The 25,417-nt window shown below is 50.6% G+C and overlaps 1 protein-coding gene and 1 long non-coding RNA gene across 2 annotated transcripts; both read right to left on the bottom strand.

Annotated features, from left to right (window-relative positions):
- Nucleotides 1-6,112: 6,112 nt before the first annotated feature.
- GRK4 (G protein-coupled receptor kinase 4) lies at nucleotides 6,113-25,184 on the bottom strand. The gene is made up of 8 exons (XM_064363430.1): nucleotides 24,916-25,184; nucleotides 24,706-24,819; nucleotides 22,169-22,223; nucleotides 21,175-21,459; nucleotides 16,042-16,189; nucleotides 13,857-14,065; nucleotides 8,362-8,499; nucleotides 6,113-6,265 (listed from the first exon to the last, which is right to left on the bottom strand). Exons 1-8 carry the CDS (start codon nucleotides 25,182-25,184, stop codon nucleotides 6,113-6,115), a joined length of 1,371 nt encoding a protein of 456 aa, XP_064219500.1.
- On the bottom strand, nucleotides 16,405-17,148 carry LOC135270142 (uncharacterized). The gene is made up of 2 exons (XR_010338390.1): nucleotides 17,084-17,148; nucleotides 16,405-16,978 (listed from the first exon to the last, which is right to left on the bottom strand). It is a non-coding gene; the product is annotated as an uncharacterized LOC135270142 (long non-coding RNA).
- Nucleotides 25,185-25,417: the final 233 nt, after the last annotated feature.

Here is a 25,417-nt window from a genome sequence, read left to right as displayed (position 1 = left end):
ACCTCCTTAAAGAACCGGTCTCCAAATACAGTCCCATTCTGAGGTTTTGGGGGTTAGGACTTCAGCCCGAATGAGGAACACAGTTCATCCCATGACAGTAAGTTTAGAGTTGCACCCTAACCGCCGCTCTGACTTTCTTAAAAACCTTTTTATCTGAGCAGTTTGCCACTTAGCTAGTATACGACAGTCCCTGTGCTTCCCTTCAGCTAGCTATGGCCATATAATTAAGTAAGTGCTAGCCCGGAGATGCAAGCAGAAGTCAGGAGTAATACTTCTATCTAGAAGGACATAAAAGGAAGGAACACACCCACCTTTTTCCTGCTCCCAGAATAGGATGTGTTGGCTGGATTTGAGCAGCCATTTTGGATTGTGAGCATAAAAGCCACATCCTGGGGTGATGGGGGTTGGAAAGAGGGGGGCCCAGTTGACTGTGTGCAGCTGTCATTCTAGCCTGGCCTGGAATTCTTTCATCTGTAAGAGAAAAATACACTTCTGTTCTGTCTGAGCTGCTGTGATTCCAGGTCATTCTGTTATGTGCTCCTAAACCAAATTATTCCAACCAGTCCAGGGAGATGATGGGTCATCGGAACTTTACATGGCCACAGCAAATCATAACTGCTTCAGCCATGGCTGAACGAACATCATCAGCCTAGAATTCACTATCATCCTGACAGGAAATCTAATGTGAAAGGCTTACAGAAAGGGATTGTCAAGACACAGGTTTAAAGTTCACAGAAAAGTTCGGCATCATCTAAAAAGAGTAATTAAAGATCAATACTGGGCGGTCTGCCATGATGTCTCCAAAGCCTAGAAACGGGCACAGTCCCCGAACGGCAGAAACACTTCCAGTAATTTATCCTATGCAGACAGTCAGGCGCGTGTGGTCAGTGATTTATTACAGCGACACTCGGGACAAAAGATGGAAAAAAGATCGATGCTGGGCAGAAGGAGCCTGGTTACGTGAATCTCCCGACAGAGCCACAGGCAGCCGCAAGAACCCGGTTCCAGATGAGCATGTGTGACACAGGGAAAGGCTTCTAACGTTAGCCGATTACACACCATATACGGCATGATAACCACCCTCTTTTTTAAGAAGCAACATACACATGCACAGAAAAGAGATGAGGGCCAGGCGTGGTGGCCCACTCCTGTAATCCCAGTACTTTGGGAGGCCGAGGCAGGCGGATTACCTGAGGTCAGGAGTTTGAGACCAGCCTGACCAACACGGTGAAGCCCTGTGTCTACTAAACATAAAATTAAAAAAAAAAATTAGCTGGGCATGGTGGTGGGTGCCTGTGATCCCAGCTACTCAGGAGGCCCAGGTGGGAGGATGGCCTGAACCCGGGAGGCAGAGGTTGCAGTGAGCCAAATCGCACCACTACACTCCAGCCTGGGTGACAGAGTGAGACTCTGTCTCAAAAAAAAAGGAAGTCATACACTGTTGTGGTTACCCTAGAAATTACAACATTCATCCTCCGGGTATCAAAATCTAACATAAATCTATTCTGTCCTTGATCATACAGGGAGCTTACAACATTTACGTGTAATTTTTGGTTTCTCCTAATTTGGAGGGTATTATTGCCATGTGTTTTAATTCCGTATGAACACACAGATAGGCCAGGCACAGTGGCTCACGCCTGTAATCCTAGCACTTGGGAGGCCAAGGTGGGTGGATCACCTGAGATCAAGAGTTCAAGACCAGCCTGGCCAACATGGTGAAACTCCATCTCTACTAAAAATACAAAAAGTAGCTGGGCATGGTGGCCGATGCCTGTAATCCCAGCTACGCGGGAGGCTAAGGCACGAGAATCGAACCCAAGGGGCAGAGGTTGCAGTGAGCCGAGATTGCATCACTTCACTCCAGCCTGGGCAAAAAAGTGAGGGTCTGTCTCAAAACAAACAAACAAAAACACACACACATACATGTCGCAAAAGATACGGACACAACAGTTGTAGAGCAGTTAGCTTTTATTTAAATTGATGCCTGTATTTTCCGTTTTTATCACTCTCCATTTCTTTCCTGGATCTCTGATCTTCCTCTAGGGTCATTTTCTCCTGCCTGGAAAACATCCTTTAGAATTCCTCTGACAGTGAGTCTTGTATTGCTGAAATCTTTCTGTTTCAGTTTATCAGGAAGTGTCTTTATTTTGCTTTCCTTCTTGATGGATTTTGGTGGGATATAGACTCAAAGGCGGCGGTTACTTTCTTTCAGCAGATTGAAGCCACTTTTCATTCTTGCTGCAGAGACATCAGCTGTTAATTTCGTGGCTGCTGCTTTGAAACTGTGCCGTTTTTTCATCTGGCTGCTTTTAAGATTTTCTGTCTTTGGTTTTCTGTAGTTTTGCAGTAATATGTCTGGGTGTGTAAGGAGAGACGAGTCTGCTTGGCAGCCAGATGGCCCTGGAGGTCCCCTTTGGTAACCTAGCAACAGGCTGGCTCAGAAGGAAAGCTCAAAGCCTTACTGATACCAGTTCCAGAAGTTCTGGAACACAGATCCCCCAGGTGAAAGATGTCTAAGGTCAGGATGTTCTTTTCACCAGCAAAGACATTCTCCACAGCCTGAAATCTCCCATTGCTACATGACTGGCTAGGTGCTCCCGGTTCCCTTCCAATTTCCCTACAAATACACAGAATGACAAGAAGCCAGATCCCTCTCCTGGTGAACTCCCTATGATGTGACTGGCTGGCCCTGGCCCTGGGATGATGAGAACTTGGGAGAGAGGCGCCTCCTTCTGATGACCCTCTGCCTCTGAGTATCCCCATTAAATCCATCTTCTCCCTGTCCTGTGTATTGTTGATGGGGTTTGTCATTATCTGGACTTGCTTTAACAGTCTGGATTTCTTTTTTCTCCTTGGAATTCACTGGGCTTTGAATTTGTTCATTGATGACTTTCATCAGTTTTAAATCCTCTCACTCACTGTCCTTGAAATGCTGCTTCTGATCGTCTCCTTCTGTCTCTCCCTGGCACTCCAGATAAATGTATATTAGATCCTCTCACCATGTCTTTTCTTCTGCATTTTCCGTTCTTTTTTTTTTTTTTTTATGACGGAGTCTCACCATGTTGGTCAAGCTGGTCTTGAACTCCCGATGTCAGGTGATCCGCCCACCTTGGCCTCCAAAGTGCTTGGATTACAGGCGTGAGCCACCGCGCCTGGCCAGAATTTTCCATTCTTTTGCCTCTCAATGCTCTATTCTGGATTGTGTCATCTGACTTACTCCTAGTTCTCTCTGGCTGTTTCTATTCTGCTGTTAAACCCTTGCTCTACCATTAAGTTCTGGAATTCTGCAGTGTTCAGGACCATAATTTTTTTTTTTTTTTTTTTTTTTTGAGACAGGGTCTCATTCCGTCGCCAGGCTGGAGTGCAGTGGTGCAATCTTGGCTCACTGCAAACTCCTACTCCCTGGTTCAAGCAATTCTGCCTTAGCCTCCCAAGTAGCTGGGACTACAGGCAAGCTCCATCACATCCAGCTAATTTTTTGTATTTTTAGTAGAGACAGGGTTTCAGCACGTTGGCCAGGATGGTCTTGATCTCCTGACCTTGTCATCCACCCTCCTTAGCTCCCAAAGTGCTGGTATTACAGGCGTGAGCCACTGCACCTGGCCTGAGGACTGTAATTTATACGCACCCCAGAGTATGCTGTTGTCACATTTTATAGTTTCTGGTTTCCTGCCAACACTTTCAAGTTTTGCAGATTTTCTCCTTGAACATGGGAAGCACAATTGTTTAAGCGTCTGCATCTCATATCTCCATTATCTAGACACCAGATCGATTCCAGGCCTCTGCTCGGTCTGTTTCTCGGCCTGACGTTTCAGCTAATTCCCATCCATTGGGCCTCATCTCAGGTTCCTGGTAATTTATGTTCGTGTCCTGGATGTTGTGTTTGAAATGTGTTAGAGTCATTTGAAGCTTTAGGTATTATCTTCTTCCAGAGACGATTTCTGTTTGCAATTCTAGGCTCCTGGGGACACTACACAGCCTAGGCCTTCATAATCCAAGTTCCAGTTTTGAGAACTTGATGTGATTGACGGGAAGGAACTGGCATGGCCCCAGACGACCATCCACATTTGAGAGCTGCTTTTCTTCCAAGTCATCCTTATTCTTGGGTGGGCTGGACCCCGAAGTGGAAAGTGACCTGCCTGGGACCCCAAACTTGGCGGTACTAGATTTCATTTTTGTCCCCTATGCTCAAGAGGCTTAGCTGAGCCTTCCAGGTATCTCGTCCAGATCAGCAAATACCACAAAGCAGAAGGAGCCCTGGCGTTTGGCTTCTCTCCCTGCATTGCCACCCTCTTCTGGCTTTCAGCCCTGAAAGCTGCTTACTCTGCTGATTTTGTGTGCCTTTATTCATTACGTTCGCCAGGATGACAGATCCAGATTCTATAATCCCCCATCAATGTACATGGAAGGGCCTCCTAAAAATACAGATGGTCCCCAACTTAGGATGGTTTGACTAAAATTTTTTCACTTGATGATGGTGCAAAAGCAATACACATTCAATGGAAACCATACTTCAAATTTCAACTTTGATGCGTTCCCAGGCTGGTGATGTGCTGTACAATACTGTCCTGTGAAGCTGGGAGGCTCCCGGGCAGCGACGCGGTCACAAGGGCAAACGACAGACGCTCTGCAGTGGACTGTGCTGCTGTATGATTTTGCCAAGTGTAGGCTGCCATCAGTGCCTGAGCATAGCTAAGGTAGGCTAGGCTCAGCTGTCATGTTTGGTAGGTTAGGCGTTTTTTGTTTTTTGTTTTTTGTTTTTTTTGAAACGGAGTTTCCTCTTGTTACCCAGGCTGGAGTGCAGTGGCGCGATCTCGGCTCACCGCAACCTCCGCCTCCTGGGTTCAAGCAATTCTCCTGCCTCAGCCTCCCAAGTAGCTGGGATTACGGGCACGCGCCACCATGCCCAGCTAATATTTTTGTATTTTCAGTAGAGACCGGTTTCACCATGTTGACCAGGATGGTCTCAATCTCTTGACCTCGTGATCCACCTGCCTCAGCCTCCCAAAGTGCTGGGATTATAGGCGTGAGCCACCGCGCCCCACCAGTTAGGCATATTAAATGCATTTTTGACTTATGTTTTCAACTTACTATGCATTTATCCAGAGGTAACCCCATAGTGAGTCAAGAAGCATCAGTATTAAGAATAAAGTTGAAAGTGGTTATCCTCTTATTCCTAATTTTAACATTATTCCCTCTAGTGTGTGCCCTTGTCGGGTAAAATGATGCCTTCTGGGCTAATAGATATATTTTTATCATGCTAAAGAAGTAGTAACTAATTTATTTTATTGACAGCATAGAAAAATGGGTATTGAATTTGGTCAAATGCCTTTACAGCATCTATGAAAATTATCTATTTTTTCTTTGGGTCTATTCACATAATCCATTATATTACGTTACTGAATATCCTTGTATTGAACCATCCATGTATTATTGAAATAAACTCCACTGTTATGTTGTAATTTTTTGATGTGCTATTGGGTTCTGTTTGGTAATTATTAAGGGTTTTGTATTAATTTTCATAAAAGAGATTGGTATGGGCTTTTGTATGAGGTCTTTATAAGATTTGGTATCAATTTATACTTGCTTTATAAAAAAATTGGGAAGTTTTGTTTTTCTGGAGTCTGGAACATTTCAAGCCCACTCACACCTTCATTTGCTCTCTCAGGTGCGCTAACATTCCCGTGTCAAATCGTTTGAGCCTGGAGTTTTTTGGAAGGGTAGCACTTTGACAACTCTATTTCTTCTCTTGAAAATAGCCTACTTAGGCTTCTGTTTGACTTGTGGTTACTTTTGATACATTATGTTTTCCTAGAAATGCACTTCATCCAAGTTTTATGTTTGTTTTCATAAATTTCTGCAAAGTATTCATTATCTTTAATTCTCTCTTTACATGATTTTTCTCCCCGTGAAATTAATTTTTGTGTATTTTTATTTTCTTAATTAGATTAGATTTTTATTTATTTGGTTAGTTGATTCTTTTAAGAACAAACGTCACCGGGCACGATGGCTCACACCTGTAATCCCAGCTCTTTGGGTGGCCGAGGTGGACGGTTCACCTGAGGTCGTACTTTTCCTTGGTCATTGCTGGAACCAGCGGGAACCTGCCATACTAGAAGGGCAGTACCTCATTCTGCCAGGGGATGGAGACACACCCTGTAGCAATCCGAGCGTAGAGCTCCTCGTCTGCGGTGTGCAGGCGGACCCCTTTCACCGTGGAGAACTGCTCGATCTCCAGGACGTCCTTACAGTAAGTGGCATGCGGCTGTGCAGCAGAACGGAGGAAGCAGAGGAAGCGTCACCCCCGACTCACTACAGCAGTCCTCAGCCCCTCAGTGACAAAGAATAAAACGCCCGCCAAACCGACGCGGATCACCGCCACTCCTCCTCTCTCCACTTCTTTGCCAGCGCCCCCCGTCACTTGAGAGGACACACTCTCCCATTTAGAAAATGGGAGAGTGTGTCCTCTGAAGAGGTGGTTCCCAAGCTTTTAGTGTCAGCAGTCCTGTGGGTACTGTCTGTGCCAGGTCCCCCGCGTGCTCCGGCTCTCTCTCTCCACCTGCCCCCTTCTCCCTCTCTCACACACATACTGACACACCCTCGTCCTGAGCGCCACGCCCTTCTCTTTTCTGCAGTGGAAAATGGATTGCAAACAAAGCCCAGGGATGCAGGACAGGATGGAGAACACATATTGGAAGACGCAACGCAGAACCAGAGGTGTGGACAGTGACGGAGGCCACCAGTGGTGGGATCCCTTAGTGACAATTCTCACCCCTGCCTCCCACACTTTGTGTGCTCCTGGCAAAGCGCCTGCAGAAAGCCAGAGGAACAGTGGCATTTCCCACTTCCCGTCCTCCTCCGGGTTCACTGAGTGGCCTCTAAGGCTGCAAGGGGCCTCCGCCCTCTGCCCAGCTCCCTGGCTCAGCAGGTCCTTCCTCTGGGACAGGAGCCCCGCCTGCAGCTCCTATGCTGGCACTGCTGTCTTCAGTGCCAGGGGTCAGTCAGGCAGGAGGGCGCACCAAGGCCGGGCCCCTTCCTGCCTTCAGGACAGTTGCTTGCACTTTCAGGGCACAGGAACAAAAAGCAGGAACTTGGCAGCTGTGGGACCCTCATCTGCTCATGCCGGGGCGCCCGCAGTTCTGAGGACACTTTCCGCCCAGGACTTGTACGCTACGGTGGGAGATACAGTAAAGCAGTGATGTGCTGAAGGCCACGGTCAGCACTGCTCTTCGTTCATTCACCCCCCGCAAGGTGGGGAAGTGGAAGTGAACCGGCAGGCCCCGCCCCTAGGGGACAGTCCACAGGAAGGCGTCCCAACATCACGCTCACGAGGAGGCACAGTGACCACTTCAGGGTCCTCAGTATGGGGCCAGGCCACAGTCCCAGGACCTTATGAGAAGCAGGTGGGAATACACGTTCCAGGCGAAGGAAGCAGGCCCTCACAGCTATGGGAAACGCAGGAACAAGAGGGAAAGACAGCCCTGAGACCAGAAAGGGGACACTAGTGGTCAGGACGGTGGCTCATCCCTGGAATCCCAGCATTTTGGGAAGTCAAGGCAGGAGGACCTCTTGGGGCCAGGAGTTCAAAACCAGCCTGGGCAACACAGGGAGACCCCCGTTCTCTAGAAAACAATTAACAATTAGCTGGGTGGCCTGTGGTCTCAGCCACCGGGGGACTCCACCAGCAGTGAGGCTGACGGTGACACCAGGCCGGGAGCCAGGGCCCAGTGAGTGGCCACAGGACACTGGGGTGATGGGGTAGGGAAGAGCCAGGTAGGACAGGCACCACGCGCACAAGCCACGTGCTGACGTAGCTGGTGATTTTGGATCTGTCGTAAAGCAAACAAAAAGCTGTTGCAGCCGGGCGCAGTGGCTCAGCCTATCATCCCACACTCTGGCAGCCCAAGGCAGAGGACCACTCGAGGCCAGGAGTTCAAGACCAGCCTGAGCAACACAGTGAGACCCCCATCTCTATTTAAAAAAAAGAAAGAGAGTCCGGGCACAGTGGCTCACGCCTGTAATTCTGATAATCTGGGAGGCCAAGGCGGGCAGATTGCCTGAACTCAGGAGTTCGAGACCAGCTTGGGCCACACAGTGAAACCTGTCTCTACTAAAATCCAAAAATTAGCCAGGCGTGGCGGTGTGCACCTATAGTCCCAGCTACTCAGGAGGCTGAGGTAGGAGAACTGCTTGAACCCGGAGGCAGAGGTTGCAGTGAGCCGAGATCATGCCACTGTACTCCAGCCTGAGTGACAGAGCGAGACTCTGTCTCAAAAAAAAAAGAAAGAAAGAAAGAAAGAGAAAAACTGTGCTGTATGGATCACTGTTCCCGGGGCCCACCCGTCCTGGCAATGCACTTGCATCAGGACAGAAAGGGGGCTCCAGCATGTTCACCTGCAGCCTCCTGAAGTTGATGTCCTTGAACACGGGGTGCTGCTTCACCCCAGCGGCTCCCTCGCCCCTGCAGCCCAGACACATGCTCGGATTCTCGGTGAGTAGCTGCAAGAGGCAGAGATGGAATCCACTTAAGCCTCTGGGTTACAAATGAAACCCCAAACTCCCCTCCGTAATAACAAGCAAAGGACTCGGGAGGGCAGAGAGCAGGTGCATCTAAACGAGTAATTTCAAAGCATCAACCAGACTTCACTCATTAAACCATGTTTTGCTTCTCAAAGGAGTAGGGCTAAGGTTTTTGCCTTTGAGCTACCAATAAATAAGGGGGTGGCTATGTTATTCCTTCAGTTAAAAAAATTAATCATAAGCGTTTGGGGATTTTTAAAAAGGAAACAGATACTATTGCAAATTTCAGAAATACCACTAAGGACCTCAGGTGAGGCAAACACTTAGCAAACCTAGTTCTAAAAATATATTCTTAATATTTTGGTATTCTAGTAGATTCTTAAAATTACCAGAAGCACCTGTTTAGAAAGTATTCCTTACACACATATTTACAATCATCACAAAGTCAAATAAGCCTTCCTCCACAATTATGACCAATCGGAAAAAGTCGGGCTGTGCCCAAAAGCAAAACATGGAAGACCTGGAGCCTGGAATGTGACCTAGAGCAGGGCTGGGGCCCACAGCCCACCCGCCACATGCACCAGCTGCCTGGTCTCATCAACAAGGCTTTGTTGGCACCGCTCTTTGGCACTATAGTGGCAGAGCTGAATAGCTGTAAGAGAGACCCGCAAAGTCTAAACACCATTTGCCATCTGGCCTTACAGAAAAGCATGCTGACCCCTGGCCAAACCAAAGTCCCAGAGACCAGAAAGCATTCCCGTCTGCGCCCCTGTCTCCCAGCTCGCTCTCAGCTCCTTGCTGGGCTGTGCCTGCCCCACGGCTGTGTCTGCGGAGCTCTTTGCCTGGCTGACTCCTGCTCGGTTCTTCAGGTTGCAGCTTCCTGGCCCCCATCCCTGCACTAGATTAGGCTCCCCAGCTTTTTTTGCTACAGCCTAAGGCCATCCTCCACCTCTCCTGGATGACAAGTATCACGACTGCTGAGAATGAGTCGTTTGGATGCGCCGTTATTGCCAGGCTGTCCTGCTAGACTCAAAGCTTCCTGAAGCTGGGGCTGTGTGACTCTTGCCCACTGCGGTACCCCAGCACCAAGCCAGAGCAGGTGCTCAGTAAGAGTTGCTCAGTGCATTTATTCTTTGCATGCTTTATTAACGTAAAACACATCTGAAGGCCGGTTGCGGTGGCTCACGCCTGTAATCCCAGCACTTTGGGAGGCTGAGGCGGGTGGATCACCTGAGGTCAGGAGGTAGAGACCAGCCTGGCCAACATGGTGAAACCCTATCTTTACTAAAAATACAAAAATTAGCCGGGTGTGGTGGCAGGCACCTGTAGTCCAAGCTGCTTGGATGGCTGAGGCAGGAGAATCGCTTGAACCCAGGAGCAGATGCTACAGTAAGCTGAGATGGCACCACTGCACTCCAGCCTGGGCCAGATCTGTTTCTTGAGACTCCATCTCAAAGAAAAAACAAGATAAATAAATAAATAAAACAGATCTGAAAATTAAATGCAATGCAAATACCACCTCGGCATCTCAGGGATTCCATGGCCCATGGCTGAGCCTGCTCCCAGCATGCTCCACTCCCACTGAGGGCCAGGAGGGTCTGAATGTGCGTGTCTCCCGCAAATCTGTAAGCTGAAACTTCATCCCCAGTGCAATAGTATTGACAGGTGGGACCTTGCGGCGGGGATGAGGTCATGAAGGCTCTGCCCTCATGAATGGGATTCGTGCCATCAGAAAAGAGGCCCCAGGGGGCTGCTTTGCCCTCTGCCCCGTGGGGGTGCAGCGACAAGGCTCTATCTTTATTATTATATTTTTAAATACAGACAATGTCTTGCGGTGTTACCCAGGCTGGTCGAGCTCCTTGGCTCCTCCCACTTCAGCCTCCCAGAGTGTTAGGATAATAGGTATGAGCCACCATGTCCAGCCGTTGCTCCATCTTTGAAGCAGAGAGCGGCCCTCACCAACACCAAATCTGCAGGCATCTTGATCTAGGACTTCCAGCCTCCTGACTGAGAAAATACATTTCGGCTGTCTATACATTACTCAGTCTGAGGGATTCTGTCATCGCAGCCTGAAGGGACTAAGGCAGATGGCCTGACCAGGCAGCGCAGAGCAGAGAGAGCTGGTCCAAACGCGGGGCGCAAGTCCAGCCGCTGGCATTTGCTGTGTGATGCCATTATAACCCGTAGTTTCTTAAGAACGATTCGCTTCTCTTCTTAGTAATTATTGAGAATTATTTGCTACTAAACATTTTACTTGTATTATTTCATTTAATCCTCCCAACAATCCTACAAGGTAAAAACTTCTCTCATCTACATTTCATAAATGAGAAACGGAGGCTGGGAGAGAGGAGCCTGTAGTGGCGGCTGACACTCAGCCGGGCCCACTCTGATGCGCTCTCACAGCAGCCCTCACTCAGACGCCTCCTTCCCCAGCGCCTCCACCACCACCATTTCGTCCTGGAAGCCCCGAGTCCTGGTTTCTAGCCGTTCACCACACCCACTGCATCCTCCCCCAGCCACCACAACAAGCATGCATTCTGCTGTTTCACTGCAGCCATTCCTGTGTGTGCTTTAGGCTTCACGTTGAACTGTGGACTCCTGGGGCAGGCTCCGTTTCCAGTGCCTATGTGCACACTCTTGCAGCCCTGCCAGTGTCCTGGGGGTAGGGACACTCCATTATTCAACAGTCAGCTCTAAGCAGAGACAGCCACAAGCCTGTAGTGTCTGTGGCTTCACATATGGAGACTCATGGAAAGGACATCACGGTAATTCCTCTCCAGCCACTGCCAGCCCATGCAAGTTACCCAGGCACAGCTGCTAGGAATGCCCACGCCCAGGCAGGGGCCGATGCCTGGCTGCTTGGTCCTGTGGCTTCCGTTCTCCAACCTCGCCCTCCATCCCCGCAGTGGCCCCCAGCCACTCTCTCCCGGGTCACACCGCAGACTCTCGGCCAGCAAGCGCTCCGTCAGCTCCACTCCAAGCAGCTTCCTCTCTGAGCGTCCGTCTAGCCTTTCTAACTCTGGTCTGGAGGTGCCTGGACTGCCAACTGTGGGCCATGCTCTGCCCACCCTGTCGAACCTGCCGCTCCCTGTGCCCCTTTCCTCGTCCGCTGGAACCAGCTTCCATCCCGCAGTCTGTCCTCTAGCTGCTCCTCTGCATGCAGCTCGGCTCCCCTGCCTCTCTCTAGCTGCTGGGCCAAACCACAGCTGGGTAAGTGCAGCTCCCTGCGGGCTCTGAGCCTGTGCCATCTGGGTGTGGGAGGAGCCCAGCACACAACCACAGTCACTCCCCTCCCTTCAGGTCCACGTGGGCCCTTGATGCTGCTGAGGAAGCCCCTGCTTTCCAGGGCTTCAAAGCTCTGCTCCCCTCACACCCGCCTCCCACCTTCGCTGCCTGTTGGGCTGACCGTCTGAGAAAAGGAAGCTCCGTAAGAGATGCTTCACTGCCCTGCTCACACCTTCCCAGCTGTGCTGCGCTGGCCGGAGGAGGTGCCCACGCGCTCCTGTGCACCAGCTGCCGTCCTTCCCGCCATCGCAAGGACTTGGCTCCAGCGCCCCCTTCCCTCCAGTCCATCTTGGAGTCAGCCTAAAGTCTTTTCCACCACCTGCCTTCAGGATGCATCCTGAACCTGACAGTGGTCGTCTTCCATCGCTTCTCACACCTGCTCGGCCAGCGCCGAGGTCTGCGTCACCTGTACTCTCACCTGAATGGCTGCAAAGCCCTCAACAGCCTCCCTCCTTCCTGTCCATTAATTCTCTCCCAGCAGCCCAAGCCCAGCCCCTCACTTCACGCTTCTCAGAGCCCTGCGATGGCTTCATGGCCACCAGAGGAAGCTACGCTCAAGGCTCAGCACCGGCAGGTGACAGGTGGCTCGCACAGCCTGGGCGTCCTGCTCTGTCCGGTTCCCCTCTAGTCCCCTCCCGCTCTTGCCAGTCGCCCGCCACTGTGACCTTGCTGCTGCAGACACCCTCTGTCTGCTCTGCCCGGCAGACCGGCCCCCTTTCTTCCCCAGAGCCTGCCGCCCCTCCAGGCAGTTCCCTGTCCTCCCGAGTGCGGGTCCCCCCACAGCCCACACGTCTATGCTTGTGTCCTGTTTCCTGTTAATTCTTGCTGGGGGGGGGACATCTGTTTGACTTGCTGCTGTTTCCCCCAGTGCCTGGAGCATACAAGATGCTCAATACACCCTTGCTGAATGAAAGTAAATGAAAAAATGGGCTCAAAAAAACAATACTGGTTTAAACTAAGTAACAAAGAGAGTTTCCCTCACTGAGTGTCTGGGCAGCCAGGGGTGGAAACACAGTCCAGTCCCAGAGGCAGATGGACCCTGATGGCTCCTTGTTCATTCTGGGACCATGGGCCAGGTCTCCGCAGCACGGGGCTCATCTCGTTGCTGTGACTCATGGGTGCCTGTGTCAGCCTCAGAGGTCCTTGGCACAATTAAGGTGCGGTCCGCCCAGCACCAGGCCAGAGCCAGGCACACGGCAGGCCCTCAGGCCAGTGCCTCTGGGACTGGAATCCCTGGCAGGCGGCTAAACCCTTACCATCTCAAAACACATGAAAGATTAGTTTTATGTCTAACTTCATATATGATTGGTCAATGAAACAAGGCTCAGCTGTTTTCTGAAAACTGAATTAGTAGCCTTGGTACCACTCTTCCCTTTCAATAGCATCGTTTGAGAAATTCAACCATGAATTTTACTCTGTTTTGCTCTAATTGAAACCTAATTAAGTACTTTCCAGATCATATCTGGAGACTTTTCTTGCCAGCCCTTTTTGTCTGAACTGAGATGAAATCCCAGTGGCAGGAGCATGGGCCAGGAGGCAGGTAGATATGAATGCTCCTGAGCACGTGAGTCCTCCCTGCTGGGCAAGGAGGCAGGTAGATGTGAGTGCTCCAGGGCACGAGAATCCTCCCAGCTGGGCCAGGAGGGAGGTGGACCTGAGCCTCCTGAGCAGGCATGTCCTGCCTGCTGGGCCAGGAGACAGGTACACATGAGTGCTCCTGAACACGCGAGTCCTCCCAGCTGGGCCAGGAGGCAGGTAGATGTGAGTGCTCCAGGGCATGGGAGTCCTCCCAGCTGGGCCAGGAGGGAGGTGGACCTGAGCCTCCTGAACACCCGAGTCCTCCCAGCTGGGCCAGGAGACAGGTGGACGTGAGTGCTCCTGAGCACGCATGTCCTCCCTGTTGGGCTGCAGGGGCGGGGCAGGGCCTGGGAGGTGGGTGGCCAGGGCTTGCTGAAGATGACAGACAAACTCCTTTTGTTATTAACTGCCAGTGAAAACAACTGCAGTGAGTGAGAAGTGCAATGTCCCAAGCTCTACAGAGCCTGACCTACCATCCTGCAGATAGATTTGGCATCTTCCGAAAACCTCTCGGAATACTCCTCAGTATCGTTCTTGATTCTTTGATCGACCTCCTCCCGTTTGACTTTCTCCTTGAATTTTCTGAATGGAGAATGTCCCTGAATCATCCCATAGATCAGACAGCCAAGTCCCCACCAATCGGGACTAAATGTATACTTTTCATTACTGACAACTTCCGGTGCTGCGTAACAAATACAGGAAATGTAAATTAAATTTTGATTTTAAATTTTCTTATAATTCCCAATAATGTAGGATACATTCAATGTTTGTGACAACATGGACGAAACTTAAAAACATTACGTTAAGACCAGGCGTGGTGGCTCATGCCTATAATCCCAGCACTTTGGGAGGCCGAGGCAGGCAGATGACCTGAGGTCAGGAGTTTGAGACCAGCCTGGCCAACATGGCGAAATCCCGTCTCTACTAAAAATACAAAAATTAGCCAGTGTGGTGGCAGGCACCTGCAATCCCAGCTACTCAGGAGGCTGAGGCAGAAGAATCGCTTGAGCCTGGGTGTTGGAGGTTGCAGTGAGCCAAGATCGTGCCACTGCACTCCAGCCTGGGCGACAGAGTGAGACTCCATCTCAAAAATAAAAATAACAAAAACAAAAACAAACCATTATGTTAGGTCAAACAAGCTAGACACAAAGAGTCCAATATTGTATAATTCGGCCGGGCACAGTGGCTCACGCCTGTAATCCAGCACTTTGTAAGGCCGAGGCAGTTGGATCACCTGAGGCGAGGAGTTCAAGACCAGCCTTGCCAACATAGCGAAACCCTGTATCTACTAAAAATACAAAAGTTAGCCGGGTGTGGTGGCACATGCCTATGAAGAATCACTCGAACCTGGGAGGCAGAGGTTGCAGTGAGCCACAACCACGCCTCTGCACTGCAGCCTGGGTGACAGAGCGAGACTCCGTCTCAAAAACAAAACAAAACAAAACCCAAAAAACAAAAAAACACAAATATTGCCAGGTGTGGAGACTCAACGCCTGTAATTCCAGCACTTTGGGAGGCTGAGGCGGGTGAATCACCTGAGGTTAGGAGTTCAAAACCAGCCAGATCAACATGGTAAAACCTCGTCTCTACTAAAAATACAAAATTAGCCGGTTGTGATGGTATGCACCTGTAATTCCAGCTACTCAGAAGGCTGAGGCAGGAGAACTGCTTGAACCCAGGAGGCGGAGGTTGCAGTAAGCCGAAATCACGCCATTGCACTCCAGCCTGGGCGACAAGAGTGAAACTCCATCTCAAAAAAAAAAACCCATGAATATTGTATGATTCTATTTATATGAAACAGAATAGACAACCCCACAAAGAAAGGAAATAAGGAGCTGTTAGGGCTGGGGATGGGGGGTAAAGACGGGGAGGGACTGTCCACAGACACGGGGTTTCTTTGTTGGGGTGATAAAAATGCTCTGAAATTAGACGGTGGCGATGGCTGCACAACTCTGTGAATATAATAAAATCAACTGTATTACACTCTTCAAACTGGTGGCCTTTATATGAACTATATTCCAGTAAAGCTGGCATTTATAAACATCTGTATGATGCATCCGGGATGAGCTGACTGCCACGCAGTAACATTGACAAGGGAAACGGTGCTCGGGGGAAGCCTCCGCCTCCTGAAGGGGCTCCCTCCAGACACACAGAGCCAAGCCCGGAGCGCCCCAAGTGTCGTGTCTTGCCATCTATCCTCAGTCAGTGAAAAACCCCAGAAGCCACGACAGCAGAAAGCCACAAGACCTCGGGGTCTTCCTGCAGGACCCTGCGAGGCCCTCAGAGGCCACCCTGGGGTTGGCTGGCACTGCCCCTGGAACTTTGGAATAACTAGAACGGGGTGACTTCCCGAGGCTCCGAGAGGCCACTGTGCACGGGGGAGGACACTGGCAGAGTGAGGAGACCTGCAGCGTCATCCCAATTCTGCCCTCACCTCGCTGAGTGACCTCAGGTCTCGCAGCCGCTCTGGGCCTTGCCCCTCATCTGTAAGAAGGCAAGGGCAGCCTGGAGGATCCCCTCAACACTCTGACAGGTGAGAGTCAAAACACCACTGTGCCGTCTACTAGAGTGTTCAGACCGAGGCGCTGGTCCATTCAGGTGGGATTTCTCTGCGTTCTGAGGCACTCAGGCACCCAGGTAGAAAGGACGAGGACGAACCCATGTAGTCGACCGTTCCAACTCTTCCTCGGACCATGTGCCCTTCTGGGATCTCCAGGGCCAAACCGAGGTCTGAAATCCGGATGTGTCCTGTGTGTTCAAATATGTTATTACACGTGTTTAAAGCGGCGCAGGGGAAGTAATGCCACTTTAACAAGCATTAAAATGGAAAAGGGGCCTTCAAAAACCACGGATGGAAATAACAGCATTTCATACTCTGGAACACTAAATGTAAAACTACACTTAATGTTTTCATGATCAGTCAAATTCCGTACAGTTCATTCAGTTTCACTAACAGCAGGAAAATTAGATTTTTGCCTGGCTATTGATGAGGAAGCCCTTTAATCACAGACAACCACTAGATCAGACAGAAACACTGGGTTTATTGTTTTATGTCATATAACTTCCAGGTACATAAGCAAAAATATGATGAATATTATGTCAACTATAAAACTGTAACTAAACACTTTCTGTCAGAGTACCACTACTATATATAGGGACAGCTGCACATGAATGATATGGAGCTTTTTCTTGAGAACAAATGAAAAGAGAGTCAGGAAGATAAGAAACAAAACTAGGCACTTAGGGAACTATATTACGTGCTTATGCCTTGTGTGTAGGAGGATTTAGATATTTGTTGAATTCCTACGGAAATAACAAATTAGTCCAGACATGGTGGCTCACGGCTGTAATTCTCAAACTTTGGGACGCCAAGGTGGGAGGATAGCTTGAGTACCAGACTTTGAGACCAGCCTGGGAAACATCTTCTACAACAAAAAAAGATGTTTTTTTGGTAGAGACAGAGTCTTGTCATGTTTTGATGGCACATGCCTAAGGTCGAGCTACTCTGGAGGCTGAGGCAGGAGGATCGCTTGAGCCCAGAAGGTAGAGCCTGGGATGAATCACGATCATGCCACTGCAGGGCAAGAGTGAGAACCTGTACCAAAAAAAGTTAGAAAGAGTATAAGAAATTACAGAAAACATTTTGTGGAGTGTTAAGAAAGATAAGCCCAACCTGGAAGTGGCACCGCCTTCAACTTACCACTTATCCTCAGCTCCTGACACAGCACACGGGTCTACAGCAGGCGCTCAGCAGGCGCTCAGCTCCTGACACAGCGCACTGGTCTACAGCAGGCGCTCAGCTCCTGATACAGCGCGCCGGCCTACAGCAGGCGTTCGGCTCCTGATACAGCGCGCCGGCCTACAGCAGGCGCTCGGCTCCTGATACAGCGCACCGGTCTACAGTAGGCGCTCGGCTCCTGATACAGCGCACCGGTCTACAGTAGGCGCTCGGCTCCTGATACAGCGCACCGGTCTACAGTAGGCGCTCGGCTCCTGATACAGCGCACCGGTCTACAGTAGGCGCTCGGCTCCTGATACAGCGCACCGGTCTACAGTAGGCGCTCGGCTCCTGATACAGCGCACCGGTCTACAGTAGGCGCTCGGCTCCTGATACAGCGCACCGGTCTACAGTAGGCGCTCGGCTCCTGATACAGCGCACCGGTCTACAGTAGGCGCTCGGCTCCTGATACAGTGCACTGGTCTACAGTAGGTGCTGAGCTTCTGTAGGTGGAGGGTGTTATTTTGACTAAGGTAGGATCAGAGACCTCCCTGCGAGGGTCACATTTGGGCCCAGACCTGAAGGATGTGAGTGACAGTCTTGGGAAGTTCTGGGAGAAGAGCATTCGTGGTGAAACAAGAATGGTGGAAAAGGCTACACTATTATACTTTAGAAAGATCTGTTAAAAAAGCCCCATTTTTTTTTCTTTAACTCAGAGAAATAAGCATCTTCAATCTCCAGCCTTCAGGGCAGCTAAAATTTTACTAAATATCCAGAACATAATGGCTTAGCCTGGGTGACTAAGACTCCAGGACCATTTGGAAGAATTGGGACACCAGGGGAAAAGCCACATTGCCTTGGGAGATGACGAACTCTGTCTTAAATACGATGTGTGTGGAAAATTGTAAGAGACCAACATTTGGAAGATGGGTAGACTGGGATGAGCCCAGAAGACACTCAGCTAGAGATACAGACTTGATATCTGCAAAAGGGTAACCATCGAAGATGCAAGTGTGTCTTCCTCAGCCTTCGTTTCACTCTTCTACTCCCCCGACTCAATACCGCACTGAGATCATGAGCTCTGGACTCATGTTCCACACCACCGATGTCCAGAGCACCTGACATTCAACATGTCCACCTTAGATTCATTACCTTCCCCCTCAAATCCAGTCCACAGTTTTCCTTTTTGTTAAGATTTGTTTATTTAATAAACACGTAAAAACCACCTGCCACTGCCAGAGAATATGCTTAAATGCTGCATCAGTGACAGCCATGTCCCATGTCACTGAAGGGTGGGGAAAGGGGAACGTGCTCCTGTCGCTTCACGGAGAACACAGACACTCATTCCAGAGAAGCAGTAGGTACTGAAAAAAGGCCGTCATCTTTGGTTATCGGTCCTTTTTCTTCAGGGCTATTGCTGGGTCTCCCTTCGGTTGAAATAAGAACTGCTCTTTGGGATACGCCATTTTTACCTGACCTCTTAAAGGAGCTCAGAGCTGAGCTGTCACTTGCCGATGCACTGCTTTGCCCTCTGGATTCCGGAAGTGGACAAGCATGGTCTACAAGTGCCCCGAGACATGGCTTGCGTCTTCAGTGCTGCTTCTGTGCCCGAGCTGCCGAATCACTGAGTAGAGATCAAGTCCCTCTTGCTCTTATGCATATTTCACTATCTCTTGGTCCCTAGCCTCTCCCAAACTTTATACTACTCAAGTAACTAGCAAGAAACATGGCAGCCTGGCTGCTACGTCCTTCCCTTCCGAAGCCTGACGCTATCTGTAGGCTCAGACCCAGTACTTCCACCTTCCCAGGAGCCGGGCAGCAAGGCAGACAGGGCCTGATGAGGTGGTGATGGCAGCAGTGGCCACGGCCGGTGGGAGCCAGGAGCAGGTGGGAGTTCTGCCCCCTTGTGGGTTGGCGGGGGCGGAAAGCCAGCACTGAGAGCAGCTGCAGCCGCCCAGCCACAGCTGCCAACCCGGGCATCCCAGTGCTCTCGGGCCCAGAAAGCCCCTCTGCCCCTGTAGGCTTGGAAGTGCCCATTCCCACTGCCTGGCCTCTCACTGCTCCTGGTACCTGCTCCAATTCTGGAGCAAAGTTGTGGCCGAGCTGGAGCACTGTCACGACCCAGCCAGGTGTCACTGGCCTGTTTGGGGATGTGGCTACTGTATCACTCTCTCCTGACTTCTTGAAAGGTCAAACAACCTTCAGCATGGTGACATGGAACTTTAGCATGAGTGACTCCATTTTGGTTTGATTTGTTGGGCCTAGTACAGGAGCTCAGTACAAACCAATGGCCACTGTAAACAGCTTAACAAGATCAAAAGCCCACTATGTTCCTGGGAGAAGTATGGTGCTGAAGAACTTGGATCGAGGATGAAGACAGCCTTGAACTGCTTGAGCCTTTAAACAACCTTCAAGCCCATAAACTTAAATCAGTAGAAGTGCGTCTGCAAAGCTCAGCACTGCTCAAGAGACCTGTGGAGGTTCACGTGTCTGTCCATCTCAGCTGGCTCAAGGAGGAAAATGACCTGGGGGAAGGGCCATGGGACACGGTGAACAGATGAGGGCAAAACTGGGCACGAATCAAGGAATGTTCCCACCCCCACAGGGCCCCTTCAAGGATGGGCCAGTGTCTACTGAGGGCACCCCGTTCTTCCTTTTCTAAAAGGGAGTTTCTACGATAGCCACCCTGCCTCTGCTCCCCACGTATATTAGGTAGGAGAAGGGAAGACCATTTAGTTGTTTATGTAGGCTGCTGAATCCTGAGGAGCCACAGCGGGCCCTCATGGAGGAAACAGAGCAGGAGAGGTCATTCTGGTCTTTGAAGGGAGATTAGGATCCCTGTAAGGGAAGAAGTCTGTGCATGGATATCTGGTGGCTAGAGGGGCAGACGTGGCACGGCCAGCCAGCTGTCCTATGCTGATTCGAGACGCACTCCCATGATGGAGAGTTGTTGCCAGGAAATGTCTGCCCCAGGTACACTTAAGTGGCCACGTGATGCAGCAGCATACAAAACAGGTGTACCGCTTGGTGACAGCTGCACCGACATCTCAGAAATCACCACTAAAGAATTTTTTCATGCAACCAAAATACCACCTGTTCCCCTAAAACTATCAGAATAAAAAACAACAAAAAAAGGGTGTACCCACTTCCAGGGTTGGACAATCCTCCATGTTCTCTGAGCTAAGTACTTTCCTCCATGACTGTCAGCTTCTCAGAGGGGGAGATTCATCTGTTTTCATTCATCCCTGTATCCCCAGAGCCAAGCTGAGTGCCTGGCACGCAATAAACCGTTTTAGAATGAAGGTGAGGTAACTGGCACAGTCGTAGAGATGGCATAAAGAGGGCACTGAGATACAAAGCCAGGTCTGGCTGGCTCCAAAGTCCATGATCTTAACTGCTATTCATACATTCATTCATTCATTCAACAAATATTTACTGAGCATCTAATGTGTGCCAGGCACTGTTCTAGGCACTAAAAATGCGGTAGTGAACAAAGCAAATAAAACTTCCTCCTCTTATAAAGTTTACATTTTAGAGAAAAAGCCTGACAAACACAATACAAGTAAAATTTAGATTATCTAAGATAATAGTAAGTGCTGTGGGGAAAAATAAAGGAAGGAAAATAAAGAGTAAATGAGAGCCAGGTGTGGCAGTGTGCACCTATAATCCCAGCTACTGGGGAGGCTTAGGCAGGCTCGCTTGAGCCCAGGAGTTCGAGGCCAGCCTAAGCAACATAATGAGACCCTGTCTCCAAGAAAAAAGAAGAGTAAATGAGGGGAGGGGTAGTGGCCAGGAAACTCCTCAGGTGAGAGAATAAACCCTGTAAGAAGAACTCGAGAGACAGAGGAAACCGTGTCGAGGCAGAGTGAGAGAGGGCAGATGAGGCTGCAGCGGGGTTTTCAGGTCACTGCAGGGGCCACGGCTTTCACTCTGAGTTGTCTGGGAAGCCATGAAGAGGGTTCAGAGGGGCCAACACAATCTGACTTAAATTGTAGTGGGATCGCTCTGGCTGCTGTGCTAATCAGCTGTCGGGTGGAAAAGGCAGAAGCCGGCCGCAGCGTTCCACGTGATACGCTGACGGCTTGAGCCACATGATCGCCGTGGAGGTGAGGAAAGGCTGGATTCTGCTGCGTTGTGAAGCGAGGGCTGAACACGCTGGCCAAGGACTGAGAGTCGGGGTGCAGACGCAAACATCGGGGTGCTGGGTGAGTATTCGGGTCTGGCGTAGGCTCTTTCTGGTACCAATGAGGCTTCCGTGTGGCGATGTCAGGTAGGCAGCAGCGCAGTGAGCCGCAACGTGAGTGGAGAGGCCCACAGACGCGGACTGGAGAGACAGTAGCTTGTTTCAAGCCACGGCACTACAAGAGCACAAGGGAGCAAGTGTGGATGGAGAAGGCGAGAAGTCCCTGGACGAAGATGGGGGGCATGTGATGCTTAAAGGTCTAGAAGATAAAGTCTAGGCTGCCTGGGGCACCAGCCAAGCAGCGGAACAGGAAGGGTGATGATGTAGAAGAGCACGCTCACGGAAGAAAGCACGACGCGCTGCGCCAGCGCCGCCCGTGGGGCCGCAAGGCAAGGACCAAGAACCGATCCCTGTGACTCGGCAAGGGTGGCTTTGGTGAGGTGGTGGAGGGGAGAACTCAGCACCCAGCACCTGGCTCTGCACTTACTTGTTTGAAGAGTAAATAACAAGATCAGGTGTGGTGGCTCACGCCCGTAATCCCAGCACTTTGGGAGGCCAAGGTGGGCGGATCACTTTGGTTCAGGAGTTTGAGACCAGCCTGGACAACATGATGGAACCCCATCTCTATAAAAAATACAAACATTAGCCAGGGATGGTGGTGTGCACCTGTAGTCCTAGCTACTCGGGAGGCTGAGGTAAGAGAATCGCTTGAGCCTGGAAGGTGGAGATTGCAGAGAGCCAAGATCATGCTACTGCACTCCAGCCTGGGTGACAGAGTGAGACCCTGTCTCAAAAAAAAATTTTTTTTTAAGAGTAATAAGAAACACACACAGCAGTGCACACACTGCGTAACTCTAAACACGGGACTGCCCCCAAAATATTACTAGACCTGGGGCATAGAGCTGCACGCCACAGCTACACAAGGTCCCCTGGCTTGCTCTAAGGGACAGAGTGTCACAGGTTAAAGAGAGAAGAGGGGGGCCCTCCCCACAGAGAAGAGAGGTTCGGGGCATATGTGCTGAACCCTAGCAGCCACTCCACCCCTCATTCAACAGTGCTGGGTTCCAAAAGTCTCCACTGGCACAGCACTCTCCTGCTGTTCTGCCCAGGCCCGGTCACACTCCAGGTGGGCCGGCCACGCTGTCCATACTACGCGAAGACAAGCAGGCCAGAAGGTAAAGGAACGAGCGAGATGACGCAGAGCACAATGAGTCACGGGACCGTGGCGAGGTCAACGGTGGCTGGCCGGGCCACAGGCATTTAAAAGGAAGATCATCCACAGACACTAAAGTCTGGGCAGCATACTGGGTTGAAAGCTGTCAGGGGAAAGTTTCTGAGGTCCCCAAAAGCAGGCTGCCTTCATCTTTTTTTTTTTTTTTGGAGATGGAGTCTGGCTCTGTTGCTCAGGCTAGAGTGCAGTGGCGCGATCTCAGCTCCCATAGCTGGCGCTTTCTTTCTTGAGTCCTTCACATGGTGGAAGGAGTGAGGGGTATCTCCCTATCTGCTTTTATAAAGGCAATAATCCCCTTCATGAGGGCTCCTCTCTTATGACACAGTCACCTCCCAAAGGCCCCACAATTCCATCACCTTCGTACCTAAGATTCTAACATCAGAATTTTGGGGGAACACATTCAGACCATAGGAGGGACCAGAGGCTGAGGGGACTAAGATTGACTGATTCTATTTGAAATAAATCCAGGACATGACCGGACTCACTAATAATATTAAATCAACATCGCACTTCTCAGGACTAGAATGTACCTCTTGTGCTATGTTCATTGACTTCAAAGGTGAATTTTCTAGTACACGAGTCAAAGAAGCTAAACAAGGAGCTGTCTGTCCATGAAGACACCGTGTCCAAGAGGACACCTCCTGGTACTTCCTGGGAGATACTTGCAAGTAACAAATGCAGATGTCAACTTGGAAAAACAGCACTAAATTATAACCAACACTCAGCATATAGCCATATATTTCTAATACTATATGTTCAACTTCTCTAACCATTAATCAAACGGTACATAATGACTTTTTGAACACAGGAGCAAATGCTCTCACTCAATGAGGCAGACCTCATAATCAGACACCATAGAGCTAGTATGAGATATTTCAGGGAAAGAAATTAAAACTTTTGTTTTTCAAACGATCACTGTGGTCCTAGGCTTTGCTGCAGAATCTGGTTTAACGTTGCCTAGCATTTATAGAGCACTTATATTTACCTCATTATCTAATCTCTGCAGCATTATAAGGAAGTCAGCTTGGTAGAATTCCTTTTAGTAAATTATATGCAGATAGGAAGTTAGTGTAAAAAGAAAACTGGCTGAGCTCCAATCTGGCTTCCACTAAGGATGATTCGCTTCCATGACCAATTTGGAGTTCAGAGTGAGGGACAAGAGGCACAGTCAAGTGCCCCACTGAAACGAGGCTGAGGAGAATGTGCGCCGCTCTGGGACTCCCTAGGTGTCTTAAGGGAAAAAGATCCCATCCTCTTCCCCCACATTCTCAGTTCTTCCATTCAAAATAGTGTGAATTGGTACACAAAAATACTGAGAAGGTGAAGTCTTTGCTCTCAACTTTTTTTTTTTTTTGAGATCGAATCTCAACTCTGTCACCCAGGCTGGAGTGCACTGGCGCACTCAGCTCACTGCAACCTCTGCCTCCCGGGTTCAAGTGATTCTCCTGCCTCAACCTCCCGAATCGCTGGGATTACAGGCACCTGCCACTACACCCAGCTAATTGTTTCTATTTTTAGTAAAGGCAGGGTTTCACCATTTTAGCCAAGCTGGTCTCAAACTCCTGCTCATGATTTGCCCACCTCAGCCTCCCCAAGTGCTGGGATTACAGGCGTGAGCCACTGCGCCTGGCCTTTTTACTTTTTTTAAGATAGTCTTGCTGTGTTTGCCCAGGCTGGACTCTCCTGGGCTCAAGCGATCCTCCCACCTGAGCTTCCAGAGTAGCTGGGACTATAAGCATGGCCACCACCCCGGCTCCAGATTGTCTTTTAAATATGCAGGCTGGCTGGTGTGGCACCTTGAGTCGGTATTTACCCTGTCCTGGAGCACAACGTTCGAGCAGAGCTGCTCCATCACGCAAGGAAATGGAGGAAACCACCAATTCTGTAAGAGGGAAGGGGTGTGAAGAACTACTGTGGCTGGCACGGGGACCTGAGGTCCGAGGCTCTGTTGCCTGCTCTCTTGAGAGGCAAGAAAGGGAGACATGAGGTCTGAGGCAGAGGATTGCGGGGGTCTCCCGCTGAAAAGCTGGCCCACTGATACTTTCATATTGATAAAAGGCTGAATGCTTGTCAGCTTGTCCATCTGTCACCACGTTGTGCTAAGGCGCACTTGACACACCATAAAGCCTCGGATCAAACCTCGAAACCAAGCAGCTGTGTTAAAAATAACATTGCCCTACAGTCGTTCACGAAAGGTTCTCGCCCGGAGTGGTTTCCAGGCTGCTCTTCTTTGTCCGCCTGAAGACCACAAAGACGCGGTTCTTTTTCGGTGGGCCAGGTTGTCCGACACCAGCAGGACACTGCCTGCCCCATGCTGAAGCAACACTGTCACCGAGGTCACACGTAGAGGACAGGACGAAGACACAGAGCCAGACTACCAAGAGCTTCTCTCATCTGGGCCAGGAGATGCGGGCTGGGGACCTGGCCAGGGCAGCCTGACGGCACCGCCAGACCCCGGCTCGGGCTCCGTGCGGATCCGGGTTCCCCCAGTGGGAGGTGTCGGGGCTCTCCCGGGAAATCGGGGTTCTCCGGGGATGTCGGGTTCCTTCAGCGGGGCCAGGGTTCCCCGGGATTCGGGGTTCTCTGGGGAGATCGGGTGCGCCTGCCGCGCACCCACCTTGACGCGCTTTCAGCAGCAGCGAGTTGGCCACGATGTTCTCAAACTCCATGTCCTGGCGCCGCCGCTGCCGCCGGGGGATTCTGCGAGACCCAGGAGACTGAGGGGGCGGAACAGGGCGAGGGGCCGCCGCCTCCGCGCATAGCTCGCCGGGCGCCACCCGTTCCCCCGGCCCCGGACACGGTCCCGGGGGGCTGGCCCGCCGCCGCCGGCCCTTGCCAGCAGGGGAGCGGTCGGGGCGAGGGGAGGGGGCAGCTCGACTGCTGCGGCGGGTCCCAGCTGTCA

Source organism: Aotus nancymaae, unplaced genomic scaffold, assembly GCF_030222135.1.
Source record: "Aotus nancymaae isolate 86718 unplaced genomic scaffold, 86718_ANA_hifiasm-v0.15.2.pri h1tg000006l, whole genome shotgun sequence".
In the NCBI taxonomy this organism is placed as follows: domain Eukaryota; kingdom Metazoa; phylum Chordata; class Mammalia; order Primates; family Aotidae; genus Aotus; species Aotus nancymaae.
Note: the sequence above shows the minus strand (reverse complement) of the source record. Positions and strands in the feature narration are given on the sequence as shown.